The sequence below is a fragment of the Cannabis sativa genome, chromosome X (assembly GCF_029168945.1).
Source record: "Cannabis sativa cultivar Pink pepper isolate KNU-18-1 chromosome X, ASM2916894v1, whole genome shotgun sequence".
NCBI classification, from domain to species: Eukaryota; Viridiplantae; Streptophyta; class Magnoliopsida; order Rosales; family Cannabaceae; genus Cannabis; species Cannabis sativa.
This window is the reverse complement of record NC_083610.1, coordinates 16,676,159-16,695,467: the sequence shown is the minus strand read 5'-3', so window position 1 is coordinate 16,695,467 and position 19,309 is coordinate 16,676,159. Positions and strand designations below refer to the sequence as shown.

At 34.8% G+C, this 19,309-nt stretch overlaps 3 protein-coding genes across 8 annotated transcripts; 1 reads left to right on the top strand and 2 right to left on the bottom strand.

The window, feature by feature from the left end:
• Positions 1 to 1,366: 1,366 nt before the first annotated feature.
• LOC115716807 (zinc finger protein ZAT9-like) lies at positions 1,367 to 1,873 on the bottom strand. The gene has a single exon (XM_030645715.2). The coding sequence runs from the start codon at positions 1,871 to 1,873 to the stop codon at positions 1,367 to 1,369; it is 507 nt and encodes a 168-aa protein (XP_030501575.2).
• An 8,221-nt stretch (positions 1,874 to 10,094) lies between these two features.
• LOC115702750 (protein NLP2) lies at positions 10,095 to 12,982 on the top strand. The gene is made up of 3 exons (XM_030630186.2): positions 10,095 to 10,322; positions 10,442 to 11,465; positions 11,768 to 12,982. The coding sequence occupies exons 1-3, from the start codon at positions 10,299 to 10,301 to the stop codon at positions 12,661 to 12,663; spliced, it is 1,944 nt and encodes a 647-aa protein (XP_030486046.2). The 5' UTR covers positions 10,095 to 10,298; the 3' UTR covers positions 12,664 to 12,982.
• On the bottom strand, positions 11,628 to 17,658 carry LOC115702723 (pentatricopeptide repeat-containing protein At2g17140). 6 transcript variants are annotated; one of them, XR_009685321.1, is made up of 5 exons: positions 15,090 to 17,658; positions 14,407 to 14,673; positions 13,382 to 13,498; positions 12,385 to 13,279; positions 11,628 to 12,286 (listed from the first exon to the last, which is right to left on the bottom strand). XR_009685321.1 is itself a non-coding variant. In XM_030630162.2 (2 exons), the coding sequence occupies exons 1-2, from the start codon at positions 17,579 to 17,581 to the stop codon at positions 14,562 to 14,564; spliced, it is 2,604 nt and encodes an 867-aa protein (XP_030486022.2). In that variant the 5' UTR covers positions 17,582 to 17,658; the 3' UTR covers positions 14,246 to 14,561. The 6 variants fall into 6 exon arrangements, 1 of the variants encoding a protein (XP_030486022.2); XR_004008943.2 differs by having other exon boundaries at positions 11,628 to 12,863; positions 13,108 to 13,279; XR_004008942.2 differs by lacking the exon at positions 11,628 to 12,286 and having other exon boundaries at positions 12,724 to 12,863; positions 13,108 to 13,279; positions 14,389 to 14,673.
• Between the last annotated feature and the right edge of the window lie 1,651 nt (positions 17,659 to 19,309).

Sequence of the window (19,309 nt, the reverse complement as noted above, 5' to 3'; positions counted from 1 at the left end):
AGGTTAAAAGTATTGTAAATCTGTATATAGCCTTAATTAATTCATGAGAATTAAACAATAGAATATAGATTAGCGGAAGCGTACCGGAGTTCATAGAATCAATTTTGTAATTGGTATGATTTTTCAATTTTGGAGTGAGTTCTTTCTCTGTAACCTTTGTCTCTTGATGATGGAGTTTCAAGAGAATGAAAAGATACGATACTGCAAATTGGGGACCATTACCGTTTATATTACCAACAGACAAAACTGTTAGTAATAATTATTGACTATTTCTATTTGGCTCCTCATCAAATTAAAAATTGTCCTTATGGTATCCACATATTAAAATCTTGACAATCATACCCTTAAGTCATAAACTTTATTCCCAAATAGATCACATAAATTTGACTTATTTATTTGAACCTAATACACATTTTTATATATACAATTGTGACATTAATAATTTCTAACAAAAAGATACTTAAAATTATAATTTTTTTTCTTTAACATTTTTACCAACCATGTCTTACTTTTATGAATTTGTCTAATTACATTTTTATGCAATCTCATGAAAGCAATATGTAATCAATATAATACAAATATAAAGTAGCATGAAAATGAAAATAACATAGTATAATATTATTGTGAAAGCAATTCGTAAAAACTACAAAAATAGTTAAAATCTGTACAAAAATTGAAAAAAATTATAAAAATGTATTTTTGTAATTTTCTATACAACTAATTAATGTATGAATTTTTCACTCTAATATATGTATATTTATATCAATTTATAATATAATGATAAATTAAACAATTTTTATGTTATCTTATTATATAATTAAATAAATAAATTTTTATTCAGCAATAAAATAATAATAATAATAAATTTTTATTCTATCATATGTTTAAACAAACCGATTAGGGTAGGAGTTCGGTAGAATTAGATCTTAACTTATTATGTATTTATTGGGTTTATTTATTTATTTTGTATCAATTTCCAAGGTTTGTTGAAACTTCTTAGTTTTTACCATTGAAGATAGGCATTGGGGTTTAAGTCAATAAAAATGGAAGAGTGGATAAATTAAAATGGTTTCGTTTTAAACCTTAATGTTGTTTTCAAGCTCGATTCATATTATGACAAAAGACCTGAGTTGGATTTTCAATTTCCTGATCGAACAGTAGTACTATTGATTGATTATCATTCCACCAATTAATGAAGACAAAATCAACAAAGAAAAATTAACTAAATAATAATATTATTAATACTCAAAATCACTATGACAAACTAATAACAGTACCTAGACAAAAAGAAAATCAAATAACATTGTGACCATTAATTAACCTCCTAAAACCCTAGAAAGATCTCCTGATGAAAGTTGAAGAGAGACTAAATTATTTGGAGAATAACCCCACCACCATCATCATCAGACTCCATTGGTGGCGGTTTATTCAAGTCTATCCCAATACCACGGAAGCCATGAACTTCTTCAACCCTAGTTTTAGGGCAGCTTGGTTGATCACCAGAGGGAGACTCATGATTCTGATCATGTACTTGTCGTTTTTGGCAAAACATTGTCGTTTGAGCCTCTTCAGCCGTACTCTCTATAGCTGGAATAGTAGTGGAAGTACTGGGACTACATTTATCATTAATTGCAGAACAGCCCCTTAAGTTCTTATGACTTGCCCTGTGACCCCCTAATGCCTGATACGAAGTGAAAACCTTATGGCAGCTGGTACACTTGAAAATACTAGCTCCAACTGTCGTAGTATTATCGTTTTTGGGCTGACCTTTCGATAACAGGATCAAATAGGAGGCGATTTTCTTCTCCATGGAGGAGAGTACTGTCATACTACTACCAGAAGCCTTATTAGAAGCAAGGAGTTTTTTGGTCATCTTATGTGTCCTCATATGGCCGTGAACTGCTTTGGGTGAGTTGAACTTCTTTCCGCATTTTAGACACGAGTTCATGATTGGACCTCACAACAACGAAAACGAAGAAGACAGTACTGCTCCGGGCTGGTTTCAGATCATGATGGCATGGTTCATTGATTTTCATTAATCTGTAAAAGAATGAGAGAAGAAAGGAGGTAGTGTACTGAGAACGGTTACGTACGGCCAAGATAAAAGGAGGTGTTTTTATTTTTATTAGAAGGCACGGTGGTGCTAGCTGTGGTTAGTATTTTCAATCCTATTTTTAAGCCTCAGTTTCTAAATACTACTTTAAAATATCTAAACTTATTTTTCAAACAGAAAATATCAGTAAATTTATGTATTATTAATTTAATTATTTGTTATATAGTTGGTATATCCAAAGTAACACGAATGAAGACCAGACGTGGGGTTAACTAGGAGTGATAAGGAAACCCAGCTACCCACGTCCCTAGCTAAATTACACTGAAATGTTAAGTCTTTTACTAAGTTGATGATCAATTATAGAAATAACTTCTAAAAATAAATAAACGCATAACTAAAATAAGGTTTTTTTTTAGCTAATGAAACTAAAATAGTTGAGGTTCTAGATCTCTCACAAAAAAAAAAAAAAAAGTTGATATTCTTTTTTTATTTTTTATTTTATATATATATGTTCAAAATAAGTGATACTTATATAATCAAAAACAATTAATTATACGTACTTTTCATATTTCATAAAATAATAAAGCTTCAAAAATTGTTCAAGGATTCCTTTGCTACGTTGTATTGTATTGTGTTGGATTATATTATATTGTATTAATATTATTTAATACAATGCTATATTTAGTATTGACTTGTATTAATAGACTGTGTAAAGTTATAATATATTTTCAATACACTCGGCCCCAACACCAACTATAGGTCGGGTCTAGGTCCAGGTGCCGGTCTCAATTCAATCGGGTTTGGGTCTGGGTCCGGGTCGCAGATCTTGGGTCTCGAGTCCGGGTCGTGGGTTCGAGTTCGAGTTCGGGTTTGGGTCCCGGGTCTAGGTCTGGCTCCGGGTCCCGGGTCTAGGTCTGGCTTCGGGTCCAGGTCCGGGTCCGGATATGGGTCTGGATCTGGGTCTCGATCCGAGTCTAGGTCTAGGTCCAAGTCCTGGGTCAAGTTCCGGGACCGAGTCCGAGTCTCGGGTTTAGGTCCAAGTCCTGGGTCTGGGTTCGGGTCTAGGGTTCGAGTCTGGGTTTGGGTTCGTGTCTAGGTCCAGGTCCGAGTCTCAGTCCCGGGTCCCAGTCTCGGTCGGGGTCCGAGTCTTGAGTCTGGGTCTGGCTCCTAGGTCTTGGGTCCGGGTCGGGGTCCCGATCCCAGGTCCCGAGTCTCGTCCCGAACCCGAACTCGGGTCTGGGTCTGGTTCTGGTTCTAGGTTCGGATTTGGGTCCGGGTTCAGGTTTGGGTCCCGTGTCCCAGGTCAGGGTTTGGGTCCCGATCTAGCTCCCGAGTCGAGGTCTGCGTTCGGGTTTGGATTCGGGTTCGGGTCCCGAGTCTGGGCCTGGGTTGGAGATTGGGGTTAACCCTGAATCATTTGTAAATATTATAATACAAGCTAAGACGGACTATTTGTTATGTATTAAATAATACAACATAAATTGTATTAAAAATTTTGGTCGGAATAATTAATATAATACATTGTTTTATTCAAACATATAGTATTATTTATTATTTAATACAATACGACCCTTATACAGCGTACCAAACGAGCCCCAAATCAACTGTTTTATAAATTTATAAATTTCTTATTATCACAAACACTAATTCTCAAAATCTCAAATGACAAAGTTAAAACAAAAAATTAATACAATTAACAAAACCAATTCCTTAGACAAAATGATTCTAGAGAAAAGTTAGAACTAAATATTTCAAAAACAAAAAAGATATAGTTACCGTGCATACAACATGTAAATATGTGTGGATTCTTTTAACATAGGTTATTTTTTCATTTATATTTTTGGTCATCTAAGTAATAAGGTAGTAAAGTAACATAATAATAATAATAATAATAATAATAATAATAATAATAATAATAATAATAATATTTAACCAATTATTAAGTAAAAATAAGTATTGTTTATATAAAATCTTTTTACCACTTTTTTTTTTATAAAGTATTGCTATTAGAGTACATCCGTGATTTTATATTGTTGAATGATTATTGATACTTATATAATTATTAAATTTATATATAGGGCTTGCACTTTAATTATACTAATTATTACAAAATTTTTTACTTTTAGTCACAACAAAACTTGTGACTAAAAATAAAAAATTGTAACTTATTATAAATTATTATTCATATATTGTGACTAAATGTCACGACTCAAGCCCTAAGCCGTAGCAGATATGTAATATCCATAATTTGGGTGGTCAAAGATCACACTTTTACTCTTGTAGGAAGATAACACTTATAAATGATCCTTTAATTTATATATTAAAAAACTAATTTAAAAATAATAAATTAACTCCTATATCAATAAGAAAATATTAGTAATAAAATGAGGACCACTCATTAATATGAAAGAACAATAATATCCCCACAATTATGTAGTCATCGAATAGATAGATTTAATAAGTCAATAAAAAATTAAAATAATATCTAGCATCCATCATTCCTCATTTCTAACTAGCACATAGCTAATTTAAGTCATTCAGACCATCCATTCAACTTTAAATACATATTAGTTTCATTGGAAGTTTAATAAGTAGAATAAGACTAAACTAATAACAACTTTCTTCCTCAACGGTACCATCCTCGTCCACTAGCATCAAACTGAGTTCTTGGAATGGAAGAAAATATGGGGTGAGCTTATAAAGCCCAGTAGGAAAACAACTAATATCAAAGGACCCTTGATTTAATAAAATTCCTGTATGGTTAGCTTTTAAAATAAAATATCTCATAACCATTATCAAAATGTATAAATAAAGTAGAGAAACCACAAATAATTACAAAATCAAGCGTCAAATGCATATCACACTATCCACTAGACTCCTAGCTCTCAATACCAATCATAGAAAATGACATACAAAACTGGGTAGTCGCACCTGATAACCACCATAATACCAAGGCTCAGATTCAATTCACTCCATGTACAGATACTAAGTCTTTCGCCTACAGATGAGTGCACATCTGATCTACCTATGATGATACAGAGACTGGGTCGCAAAACAATAATATGCACAAATCATGATCAACATGACTCTTATCAGTATAACCAAAACAGACAAATAATAATAATAACAAAAAAACATATTCATATTTACTTTTTAGAAAGTCCGGCAGCATAACGGCTGTATTTTGAATAAATCTAAAAATCATAACTTGCATAAATATTTGTACAGAAATATATTTAGCACTCCGTGCCCCAAAACAATCCAGAAAAATGTGCAAATTAAAATTTTAATTTTTTAAACAATTTGTAAATTATAAAAATTGGAATATGTCTAATGTTATTTAACACATATAAAAATAAGTCCAATAATCAATCTAAGTCCCTACCTCTCCCAAGTCATTAAACTTTGTCCAAAAGAGGATCTTAAGCTCTCAAGTCCCGAGCTTCAATTATTTAGTCCAATCTTAGATATCACTCTTACCTATACCATCAAATGGCTAAATATTATCATCATTGCATTCTACTTTCAAAACTGAGTCTAATGACATCGAATATGAGTATATTTAAAATTTAGAGTTCTGAAACCTCACCTAAGCAGTGCACATTAACTATCGGTGGCGGTAGAAATTAGTGTATTGAAAACATCGCTGAAAATGGGGATAGTATATATCAAAACGATCACATCGACGAGTAGATCATACCCATGCCAACCGTTTGTCAAAACAGTACACTATATTGCCAGAAATTCACCGCAAAAGGGGCGGAGCTACAAAAACATCACCAAAAAAATTAGCCAGTTGGGCGAAATGGCTTAGTGTAGGCTGTTTTCCTAGATGAGCTGAGTCTAGTGGTGAAGACAACTCGTCAAACGGACACCAGATGTGCTGGAAAATCCGTTCAAAGTTTGAACCTCCAAACTTTGACTTGTGATCCTGGGCTAACGGCGGCGAAAGGGGCAGCACCGCTTGGGGGTTGAGGTCGCCGACACTTGGGGTTCGATTGGTCTGGTGCATGGGGTCAGACGTGGCCAGAGAGTGGTCACCAAAAAGTTGTGGTGGTGGTAGTTATGGCTTCTTTTGTGGTCTAGAGAGAGAGAGAGAGAGAGAGAGAGAGAGAGGACAAAGCAGGGGGTTGTGTTTTGTATTTTTATACATATATATTTATTTATTATACATATATATATTTATCTTTCTCTTTTTGACTCAGTCAACCGAGTCTTTACATTCTCCCCTCTTTAAAGAAATTTCATCTTGAAATTTCAAAGTACAACCTCAAGTTGAAAATTAAACAAGTGAGGATACTTCATATACATCTCAGACTCTAACTCCCTAGTAGCCTCGTCTTCTTTGTGATTTTTCCATAAGACCATGAATACTGGAATCTCTCTGTTCCTTAACACTTTTAGCTCTCTCGCCAAGATTTTGACAAGTTGTTCTTCATAAGTCACATCTTCCTGAAGAGGGATAGCCTCATACTCAATGACATGTGACGAATCTGGAGTATACTTCATTAACATAGACACATGGAACACATTATGATTTTTAGCAAGAATGGTGATCCTTTAGTCCGGTCGAGTTATAGATCTGTGAGTTTTGGGTCGGCCAAGCATTGAACGAGGCTTTTAAGTTGATCTAATTGTGTAGTAGGAGGAATATCTTGTCCGTCTAATCCTCTTTTGCGATTCAGATTATTCTTGAGGTCGTGCACGGTGCCCCATCGATCAAACACTGATGTGCCTAGAGGCTTTTGTGCTTGACTATTGTGAATTATGGGTTGGCCCGATACCTCTGTCTGAGGACAGGTGTTAAGCTGATCATTCCCTCTCAAGTAATAAGTTGGTAAATACTATTTGGCCCATAGTCTGACCCTATGGCCTTGAATTGGACGGTCCGTTATCTGGGGTTTGTTGAGTATGTTCAGCTGGTCGTTCTTCTGGCCCGTGTTGTGGCCTAGTGCGAATATAAGCATCAATCACTAATTGTTGGCAGGTGACTTGATAGGCTCTTCTGATCAATACGGTGGTGTGTTTGGAACGGTTGTTAATCATTGCCTGCTGGGCTCTCATGACTTCTATCTCTCGATCCCTCCACTCTTTAAACTGCGTCTTTGCTCATTAAAAGCAAGATTTATAGCTGCTCGAATATCTTGTTGTTCGTAGTGAAGAGTGTTATTGTGGCCTTGTATTAGCCCCAATGCAGCTCACAAATTTTGCAATTTGGTGTCATCTCTGACTAGCCTTTGAGATTTTGTAATGGACAGGATTCCTATACCAGGAGTGGTCTGCTCTGTTGCAGTACTGGCATTTCTAATTTCTTGCATGCTTGGAGTGAACCCAGCTAGAGGGGTTGTCACTCCTTAACCTACAGTTTGTGGACTTGTTGGTGGCTAATAAGGATTAAACAGGGCAGGGTCTGTCTTGGTTGGATCTCTTGGGTTTGTAGGTTTCTGCACGCTCGAATCCATCACCATTAGATCAATTGTATCAATCTGATTTCCCCTCCGTGTTTGCACAACCATCATGTGTCCTAAAAAAGACTTAAGACAAAAACTTATATCTGTTCTCTCAATGAAAGTACCAAAATATTGATCTCGCTTTAAGCCAATGATAGTAAGTTAAATTAAAGTGATTGAGAATAATTAAATAACAAAATGTAAATAATATATCGTAAAGAAAACACCATATTTATAGAGGTTCGACCCCTTATAGTTAGTAATAACCTACTCCTCTTTTTGTTGTATTGACTTGTGAGAGAATGAACAAGAACTCTCTGTAAAATTCATGTCCCTGAATAGGGAGATGAGTCCACTATTTATAGAGTTTAATTACATAAAATTAGTTTCCCTAAATATATAATAAATAAAATGGGAAACTAGTTTATTTTCATAATTACAGTAAGCAAAGTAAGAAACTTAGGCTAGTTGTCTTTCTTCTCTAAAGATACAAATCCATCACAGAATGTAGGGATTATGCTGTGACTTGCAAGCTTGGAGATATACAAGATATATCTCTGAACTTACCAACTCACATCACTTGGTCAGTGCATGCGAGCCACCTGCTTGAGAAGATGGTTTGATGTCTATCCATGATCTGTTTGGACATCCCATCCTCTATTTACGACTTCAAGTATCATAATTGTTTATACGACTCATTTGGAGGAGTATCGCTCATTCAGGTGATGAAATGTGCTCTACGTGTCATCCAGATAGATGTCACGTCATTGTGCAGAAATTTGAATACATTATATATTAGAGTAATTTCATAAAAAAATTTACTAAATATAATATTTGCTCAAAAATATTATATTCTTATGTCATATAAATAAATAAACAAAATAAACCCTGGATAAGCTCTACAAATTTAAATTAATCTCTAACTATGTACATATTAATTCTTATATGTATGTAAAACACTTAAATTTTTAAAATAACCAAAAAGGAACTAAGTACAGAACTAAACCCAACACTTCAAGGTTCCCAGTATTTTCATGCTCTCTTACTTTCCACTTGTTGAACTAAAATGTATATATTATATATTTTTTTTGTATATATATTAATTTTAATATTTTGGGGCCTCCAAATTGGTGGGGCTTGGGGCCTAGGCTCTGGCCGCCCCACCCTCTGGCTAGCCTTGAATACAATTGTATACACAATACATGTCCTCTGGTTGGCCTTTATTAAATTGTATACTTGGTTACTACTACGGTCACACTCTTAGGGATTGTTTGGTTGTATTTTTAGTATTCAATTTTTCACAATATTTTTTTCAAAAGTAAGAATAGAAATAATTTTTTATTATTTCAAAAATGTAATAGCATTTGACTAATGTTTTCTAAAAATTAATTAAAAATTTTTATTTAAAGAAATCTTCAATATTCTACACCATACCACGACATGAACCTAGCCCCACCCCCGACCTGGACCCCGCCTAGATCCCAACTCGGACCCCGCTCGAATCTTGACCCAGAACTCGAACTCAAACTTAGACCCGAACCCCAGAGCCCAGAACTCGGACTCAAACCTAGACCCGAACCCTAGAGCCCACCCTGCACCAGAGACAAGTATGTGAAAGAAAATGTAAAATATATATATTAGCCAAAAAAAATAAAAATTATTTTAGAAAATAGAAAAAAAAAATATTTTGATGTTTTTTAATTCGATTTTCAAAAAAGTTTATAGAAATTTTATCAAACGCTCCCAATTAATTTTTAAAAGCTGTTTTCGTTTTTTAAAACATTGAAAACAATTTTTAAGTTATAAAGTCAAATATCTCATTATTCTCTCTAATTAAGTTCTTATTCTACTATATATTTTAATATAAAGTATAATGTATATTTAAGAGTATTGTTATTAAACACCAGTGGTGCGTATCACTTTTTATAGGTGTTACCTTATGATTGGTTAACGATATTTCCTAAAAGAGCATTGTTATTGGGCACTAGTGGTGCCTAGCACCTTCTCGACATGTCGCGTTGCGATTGGCTAACAATACTCCCTAAAAGCTATTATATTAAACTTTATGGGACCCGATACTTAATTGGACCAATAGCGATATTGACACATAAGAAAGTGTTAAGTACCACTGGTGCCCTTTAGCATTTCTCTTCCTAAAACTTATTTTCTTAAGTTATATAGGACTCACTATTTAATTAACTAATAGTAATTTGACCTTAAGGATGGAGCTAGACACTAATCATACTCTTCAGCAATTTTATATTAATTACTTACAACTATTAATATCAAAATTGTGTTAGCCATTATATGGTGCTGTTAGCAATGCAAGGCTTATAAATGCTCTTTAGCTTTTATTGACCTATAGCATATCGTAGGGTTGTCTCGTGTCATATCAAAGGGGAGAATCTATAATCGTCTGCGTCCCTTTACATCCCCAAAGGTCTCATTTTGAAAGCTTTATGAAAATTGTAACCCTCTTGATGTAATTTTTGACTTCACACGTACATATTTTTGTAATCATTTTCCTTGCCCAACTTTTGTAGCATTATTCTTGCTATCTCCTACCACTAGTAGTTGATTCAATCTGTTTTTCCTTTCTTTTACTTTTTCCCTAATAAGAAAACATAAATACCTAAAAGCATTTTCATATAAATATCTCTCTGTCTTCATAGACTCGTACATACACATACTTATATATAAAGGACATATATAATTATATAAAATAAATTCCACAAACATTACATACGTACGAGAGGACTTCTTTCCTCAAATTAATATTTGTTTATGCTCCAAGCATGCCCAACTTCAGTCCTCCCAATGTAAAACCTTGTTAAGAAACATCAATATTAAAAAATGAAAAGAAAACTTATTTGCTTTTGGCCAAAGGTGTTGATAAAACTTATTGAGATAGTAATTCTTCTTTTTCTTTTTGTTTCAGGTATGTGATGAGCTATATCAAGTAGTGTTGAATGAGATAGTAGAGGTTTTGGTATCAGTTTGCGAAATTCATAGAATACCGTTAGCTCAAACATGGGCTTCGTGCCACCAACAAGGCCACTCAGGCGAGAACTATGCTCGTTGCGTCTCTTCAGCCAGCTTAGTCTCAGATCTCGAACTCCTTGGCTTCCACCAGGCTTGTTCTCAGCAGCATCACTTGTTTCGCAATCAAGGCATAGTTGGTGCAGCCTTTACCGGCAACAAGCCTTGTTTTGCCACTGACATAACTGCCTTGGACCAAAAAGAATACCTTCTTTCTCACCATGCCAGGATGTTTGGCCTACGTGCAGCCTTGGCCATCCCTCTAAGAAGCGTCTACACTGGGGTCTCCTCCTTCGGTTTCGTATTGGAGCTTTTCTTGCCTAAGGATTGCCAAGACCAGGAAGAGCAAAAGCAAATGACCAACTCTTTATCATTTCTTATACAGCAAGCTTGTGAGTGTAAGAGTTTACGTGTTGTTGTAGAGAAAGAGCTTAAAGAAGATCAAGTGATGTTACAGACTCGGGATCAAACAACGGTTTCTACTCCAGAAGAGGGTCTGAAACTATGGAGTGCTAATACTACTACTTACCCTGTTGGAGATCAATCCTCAGGGAAAAAGTCTTCTTGTTTTGATCATGTTGTGGTGGAGGCACAGCAGCATGGGAGAGAGGTCTCAGCCTCACTAGATTCTCTGACAGAAGAGCCCGGAAAAGAGTTCAGGGTGACACCTCATGGATTCAACTTGAATCATGGAGATTTGCCCAAAGGGAAAGTGTCTATAGATTTTGGGCAACTTCAGCAGTGTTCTGTGTCTAAAGAGTCCAGTAATGAAAGTGCAGATTCTTACTATTTTCGTGGGCATAGCTCTTCTGGGGCCAGAAAAGCACAGGAGAAGAGGACTAGAAGTACAGAGAATATAAGCTTGTCTGTTCTTAGGCAGTACTTTGCTGGGAGCCTTAAAGACGCTGCTAAGTGTATAGGAGGTAGGAGAAATAAAATATCACATGTAATTCATATTCACTAATCATCATTAGCTATCTGTTAATGCTTATTATGGAAAATATATTAAAATGGTTGAAAATATCACTTTTACCCGAAAACAAAGGAATTTTAAAAGCCTTTAATGATTAGAGCTGAAACTAGAATGATATCTGTTCAAGATTCTAAATTAAACCCTTATAAAAACTAACCATTATATAAATATATTTATATTGGTTGAGTTTACATTCATTTATTTAGATTTAAGCAATAAAATATACTAATTATTGAACTTTTTCAACTGTAGTTTGCCCCACCACTCTGAAAAGGATATGCAGGCAACATGGAATAACTAGATGGCCATCTCGAAAGATCAAAAAGGTTGGCCACTCATTGATGAAACTTCAACTCATGATCAATTCTGTTGAAGGTGCTGACAGAGCTATTCAAATTGGATCCTTTTACTCAAGCATCCCACAGCTTAACTCTCCAATGATTCCAGAAAACAATGATGATTCTTCTTCATCAATCAATCCATGTGAACACCGAAACCATCAGCAATTAAATAGCCAATCAAACTCTCAACTCGAGAGTGGCATATATAAATATAATCATGGGTTAGCCATGAAACCTCTATCATCCATGTCCAGTGAAGTATCTGCACTTCAGCTACACTCCACCACCACTTTTGATGGGTTTAATGGAGACTCTTTGATAACAGAGGACTCTTCTCTGGTTCTCAACAGATCTTGTAGTGGTCATGGAGAATTACTTGCCTCCAGCCGAACCGAGAATCAGATTTTGCATCAAACTTTGCCTCTGCTGCCTGAAAAAAATGTGGGGATCACCTCAAGAGATAAGTTTGCATTTAGAGTTAAAGCAAATTATGGTGACAAGAAGATCCGGTTCAGTTTGATACCCAACTGTTCTTACAAAGAGCTGCAGCTCGAGATTATGAGGAGATTTAGTCTTGATGACATTACTATGATTGATATCAAGTACTTGGATGATGACAGAGACTGGATTTTGTTGACCTGCAATGCTGATCTCCAAGAGTGCTTTGAAATTCACAGTCAATCTCAAAACTGGAAAATGAGATTGTGCCTTCAACAAGCTTCGTCTAATCAGAAAATTGAACCAAGTCCTTTTGAAAGCAGCAGCAGCAGCAGCCATGTTAGCAGTACCAACTACAAGTCTGTCTAGCTACTTAACTATATGGTATTGGTAATTCAAATCATATATATGTGTGTGGAGCGGGCACGAATTTGATACAAATTGGTGCTTTATCTAAGAGACGATGTTAATACTACCTTCTGTATTTCAAAGAGTATCTGAATATTATCCTCGGTAATATTACTTGGTTGCTTTCCCAGATGCGGAGCAGGAATGGTTGCTATTATGAACTAAAATCACAACAAATGAAATAAATATAGTGGGATAATATCAGAAAAGTGATGTAAAAAAAAATATATAGATCATTACAAATCATCAAAATCCATTATGAGGCATCTGGATTTTTTTTTTTTAAAGAGCAAACACACATGGATGATGACAATGTTTTCCCATGAAAAATAAAGAAGGGCAATAAATAAATAAAACCATGGAAGCCATAAAAAAGTAAGACTTTATAAAAAGCAATATTGAAACCTGTTCAATTCGGTAGAAGGGAGCAAGATGGCTGTCAAAGAACTGTTTCTCTTCTGCTGCCCTACTTCCAGGGCCTACCCAAAGCTGCAATGATTTTTACATCAGACTTCCACAAATAGACAGGACTTTGTTTTGTTCCAACAAAATTGCATAATGAATCTCAAGAAGTTTTCTGCATATGCAGTGTTTAATGAGTGCAACTTGTACAAAAATAACCACTTCAAGAACAATATATTTTATACTGAGAAAAAAGGTGGGAGAAAGAATGTGATACCTTCTCTGGCCATGTCTCCACATTAAAACGAACTAGACCAACACAAAGCACAAGAGCAATGCTAGTGAGGAACAGAGTACAAGAGAGGAATTTCTAGCAATTCAGGCTCCATAACCCCTGATACATACAAAAATTACTTAACGGATACTGTGAACACTTTTTTTTTTCTTTTGAAAAAAAGAAAGAGGCCATTTGTCTTAGACTGACCCCTCCCTCCCGGTTATATATTGAAAAACCTCACTTGTGGCGGAGGAAAACCATGGTTACATAAGTGTTAGCAAAAAGACACTCAAACAATCATAACCCAAAATAGCACACGAGTAAAAGATACTCATCTGACCAAACAAATATGAAAATTACATCGAAGTTTTTCATTCTCTAATTAAATCTAAGAATGATAAATGCTCAAAATATTGTCTTGTACACCCAAGTTGCGTCCAGGATGAATCTGATTTTTTCCCATAAGTCCTCTAATGAACACTCGATGCCTTTAAAGATTTTATTATTTTTTTCTAACCAAACAGATACAAGTATAAATCTTAGTAGTATATACATATGAAGCAAGTTTCAATGGTGACAATTAATATATAATCATGATAGTTTTTTTTTTTTTTAGATAAAATATAATCATGATAATTACATTTACTTTTAGTCGTTGAATTATTACTAGACGGTTGTAATTAATTTAAAAATTTACTAAAAATAATTAATAAATTAACTGTAACCTAATACTAACATGATTTGATAAAAAATATTATAAATATTAATTTCTGAAAAGGTTTTATTAATTATACCTCCATGTGTTAGTTTTTATTTAGTTATTAGTTAGCTAGTTAGTTTTAGTAACATAATCCTACGGAAAAGTAGAGAAACAAAAACACATTTTTATTGGGCTGAATCAATTTTTCCTTCCTTTCTTTCAGTTTTCTAATATACTTATTTCAATAATTATTTTACATTCATACAGCAAGACAGAGCAATAATTTTAAGCATACTAAGAAACAAACCTTAAAAGAGATCTTAACTGATAATGTTGCATAGAATAACCAAAACCTCCCTTTCTGCATTCAATAAATTGTAGGGGAAACCCTCTAGATTTAGAGCTGATCAACAATTAGTAAGTCCTCTGGCTGTTCCAACAAGCTATTGCAGGGAGTTGAAAGGTTCAATTGTTAGCGTCCTAGTAACCATGAAACTCATTTTGTTGTGGCTGCGAACTTAATATACTTTCACGACCCCAGCCTTTCTCTACCCTTTTAAGAGTTTTCAGTGCAACACCACTGCCATCATTTCTGCCAATGAAAGTAAGATATATAGTAAGTAAAAATTTCATAAGATAAAAACAATAATAAGGGAAGTGTTAGAAATCAGTGTCAAACAGCTAAACAGACTATAAATAGGTTATTAGTATTTTTCTGACATTTCAAAGAAATATTGTCTTAGTCGTCAAAGCAGATGCCATCATTTATAATGGATCGGAGACTGGAACAACTCTTAGTATAAAAGCACAAAACAGACTGATTCCACAAACAGAAAACGCATGACCATTTAGTCTTCCCTTTGGTCATGCACCAGTAGCAATGCACCCATACTCAGATAGTGATACTACTAATATAGAATTTCAATGAAGATAAACAACTAAAAATTTATATGGATCACAAGTAATTAAGCAAAAATAATTTATAAAAGTAAAATCCCTAACCCATACCTGTGCACTATGGCCTGCCAATCACTTCCACCACTCTTGCGTGACTTTTTAGCAATCCTTCCTCGTCTGTAAATTTTATCTTTTACACTACCTTCTGAGGCCATTTCCATCATTCTCTCAGCAAGCAGATCAGCCTCGTGTTTGTTTCCTTTCTTACCCAACCCATCAATCACAGGCATGAATGATGCAGGATCAAACCCATATCCCTTTTGAATCATGTAGTAAATTAAGCCACTTGCTTCCTCTAACTTTTCATCTTTGCAAAGTTTATCAATAAGATCTTTATAAAGGAAATTCCCCACATATAGATTTCTATCCAATGCAGCTTCAAAAATTTCTTTAGCTTTTAATACTTCCCCTCCAAGAAAAAATTCATTGAACATCACACTATACAAGGCTTCCTTATGGCCGCATATGCTCAACGCTATCTCAAATACCTCCTGTACATCCTCAAACTCACATGCCTTGCAAAAAGCTTTGATTAGTATTTTAAAAGAAGGAATGTTAGGAGATATACCCGTTTGCAGCATTTCATCTAAAAGAGAAGTGGCATCTTTGATTCTTCCCACTTCACAGAGACAACTAATCATATTATTATAAGTACAAACATCAGGAGAAACTCCTTTTTCTTTCATATCATCTAGCAGCCCGTATATTTCAAATATTTGATTTTTACCCCCTAGACCAAGGATCAACGAGTTGTAAGTTTGCAGGCTCTTGCTGCAACCTTTCTTTTCCATGTCTTTCAAAACTCGAAATGCCGATGTTATCTTTCCTTCTTTGCAGAAACTATGTATGAATGTATCATATATCATTGAATCAGGATGCAACTTTTTCCCCATCATCTCCGCAAACTTTTTTTTGGCTTCATCAAGCTTCCCAGCCTTGCACAATCCACTTATTATGATTGAATACGTAATTAAATCAGGCCTGCAGTTTTTACCATTATTACTATCATCGACCAGGCCAATAAAAGAATTCCCTAAGTGGCCTAGAGCTGCCCTCCCATGAGTCCACATCCCACTCACAATTTCAATTGCTTTGTCCAATTTCCCATTATTACAGAGACCATTTATCACAATATTGCAGGTCACCGTATCTATACCATAACCTCTCTCGTTCATCTTTTGCAGCAATTTCTCCGCCTCTGACGTTCTCCCCTCCTTCCACAGGCTGTGCAGCAAAATGTTGCAAGTATGAGTATTCGGAGCACAATTATTCATCATCATATCTTGCAGAACTCTGTTGGCTTCAAAAACTTTCCCTCTCCTACAGTACCCATGGAGTAAAGTAGTATAGGTTACTGCATCTGGGGAGATACCGCTGCTTATCATTAATCCCATCACCATTTTTGCATCAGAGATCATTCCACCCTTGCATAAGCCATCAATCATGATGTTATATGTACATACACTCAACTCTATTCCTTGGTCTACCATTTCTTTAAGAAGCAATCTTGCTTCCAACAACTTCCCCCTCCTCATCAGAGCCGACAACCATATGTTGTAGCTTTCCAAATGCATAACATCACTTTTCCTCTTTATAGATTCAAACAAGGACTTCGCTTCTTCTAACATTCCCCCTTTGCAAAATCCTTCTAACATTAAATTATATGTTATGATATTTGGCTTGGGCAGACCCAACACTTCATCTATTTGCATATCTCTAAATATCCTAGAAGCTTCAAGAATTTTGCCAGAGTCACAAAGAGCCGAAATCCTAGAATTAAAAGTAACAACATCCGGAAACATATTGCTAGCTCTCATCCTCTCTACTAATTTCTCAGCTTCTTCAGTCCTACCTTCTTTACAGAAACTAGATATTAAAGTATTATACACAACCCTATTAGGTAAAATATCATTTGTCCTATCCAGAATCTCCAAGGCTTGGTCACTAAGCCCAGCTCTACAATACCCACGAACCAAAAGTCCAACACTAAACTCATTCGGACAACAACCCTTGTCACGCATTTTGTCAAACATCTCCCGTGCATCATCCACATGACCAAAGTCACACAAGGCACTGATCAAAAGATTAAAAGTATAAGTTTGCGGGTCGACCCCAGAAACAACCATGTCCTTATACAACCATAACACAAAATCCACATTTCTAGCACGAACAGAAGATTCGAGAAGCAAATTATACAAATAAGCAGAGGGAAGCTTATCTGGAAACCGCAATCGAAGTGATTTGAACTGAGAAACAGCCTTGTCAGGGACACCCAACTTGGCCAAAATTCTCAACAAGGAAACAACAGAAGCATGAGCAGTTTCAGGGGGCTCCGTTCGAAGAAGAAGATGATGAAGAGAGTCGATTTCTTGGTCCATTTTGGCGCCAACAAGGATACGAGCGAGGATGGGTACTGAGGGAAGAGTGAGATGGGAAGAAGTAGAAATGGGGGAGGAAAGTGTACGTTTGAAGAGAAGCCATGCCAATTTGGGATTGTTGGTATTGTTGAGTAGAGCTTTAGCGAAGGTGGTTGCTTGGTCCATGCAAAGATTTTCAACTTCTCTTTCGGTTTTTCATTTTTTAGTTACGATTTGAGCATGAAAGAGTATTTTGCCCTTTTTATTTATTCTTCACATGAAACTTTAGAAACTTTAGAAGTTAATTATTAGGCTAATTAGCAATTTTTTCCCTCGAATTTTGACATGTACTAAATCATGCCCCCGGAATTTTTTTGGCCGTTAAAAATTCTCCTCGAACTATTAAGATTGTTAAATTTAAGGACTTTTATCTAATTTTAGTAAAAAATTCTAACATAAATGAAAGTTTATGGGCATGATTTAATACATATCAAAGTTTGAGGGGCATGATTTGGTAGATATCAAAATCTGGGTAGCATGATTTAGTACATAAACAATCACTGAAACAGTAAAATTGAATAAAATTAGACAGAAGTCCTTAAATTTAACAATCTCAATAGTTCAGGGGAATTTCTAACGGCCAAAAAAGTTCAGAAGGCACGATTTAGTACATGTCAAAGTTCGGGGAAAAAAATTACTAATTAGCCTAATTATTATTGACAAAATTTATTATATTCTTTAATACTCCACTACTCATAGATTTTTTTTTTTTTTTCTGAATGGACTCATAGATTTCTTTTGATACAAATGTAACTAAGTTCTATTTTGTATATGGGAAATATTATAATTACGGGTGTTCATAAAATAGCCGATCCAATCCAATCCGTACAATCCAATCCAATCCGCAAAGTGCGGATATCCGCACTTGTGCGGATTGGATTGGATTGGAAAATTCAAAATTCGCATTTGTGAGGATTGGATGTTGATTGACATGTAAAAGTAACCGATTCAATCCAATCCACACATATTTATAACAAAATTAAAAAATTATTTATACAAATAACATTTTAATGTAAAGAAAATAGTAATTTAAAAGTCTAATACATATAATACAATTATATTGCAAAACTTAATAGATAAAATGTATATTCTTTTCTTATATTTGTTTTTCTACATACAATTTAAAATAAAATTAAATATTTTTTTATATATACAATTTTTTTTCCTTTAAAACTTTTATTTGTTATTTTATTAATTTAATGTGTTGTTGTAGACATAAAATAACTATAATTTATTTTATTTTGTTGCTAGTTATGTGAAAAAAAAAATATTTTTTTATAAATATTAAATAATTTAATATTAAAAAGTAACCAATCCAAAGTAACCGATCCAATCCAGACTTTTGCGGATTGGATTGGATTGGATTTGAGCTATTGTGCGGATTGGATTGGATCCAAAAAATAAAATCCGCACTTAGTGCGGATTGGATGTTGTTTGACCAAAAAAGTGTGGATTGGATCGGATGAACAGTCCTAACTATAATGGACAAGTAGATGTATTGATGCACCTCCATTTGTTTTAGCGTCTGAAATAATTTTTTAATCAATTTTTTTCTCACATAGAAGCCTTGAAGGTCCGAGAATAGATCAAGACTGAAGAATACACGCAGATATAATCTGCCTCATTATGCCTTTCGGGACATGGAAGACTTACCATCACTTCGGGATCTAGAGTGGCCCAAGTTCAAAGCATGCCCAAGCGATACCTGGAAGGATACTCAAAGGGCCTATCACAGACACTGACCACCCAAAAAGAATGTGGATGTCTACCTTGAAGATGAGCCCGGATCGCCCAACGACGGTTATGCTTTTCTAATACAGGATCAGATCTTGTCCCCTATATCTGGCCATGGTA

Excerpts from the sequence above, each read along its gene's own strand:
- LOC115716807 (XM_030645715.2), bottom strand. The coding sequence starts at position 1,873 with ATGACCAAAAAACTCCTTGCTTCTAATAAGGCTTCTGGTAGTAGTATG.
- LOC115702750 (XM_030630186.2), top strand. The coding sequence starts at position 10,299 with ATGCCCAACTTCAGTCCTCCCAAT. Across the intron at positions 10,323-10,441 it reads CCAACTTCAGTCCTCCCAAT|GTATGTGATGAGCTATATCA; the intron begins GTAAAACCTTGT and ends TTTTTGTTTCAG. Across the intron at positions 11,466-11,767 it reads CGCTGCTAAGTGTATAGGAG|TTTGCCCCACCACTCTGAAA; the intron begins GTAGGAGAAATA and ends TTTCAACTGTAG.
- LOC115702723 (XM_030630162.2), bottom strand. The coding sequence starts at position 17,581 with ATGGACCAAGCAACCACCTTCGCTAAAGCTCTACTCAACAATACCAAC. Across the intron at positions 14,674-15,089 it reads TGGCAGGCCATAGTGCACAG|AAATGATGGCAGTGGTGTTG; the intron begins GTATGGGTTAGG and ends TTTCATTGGCAG.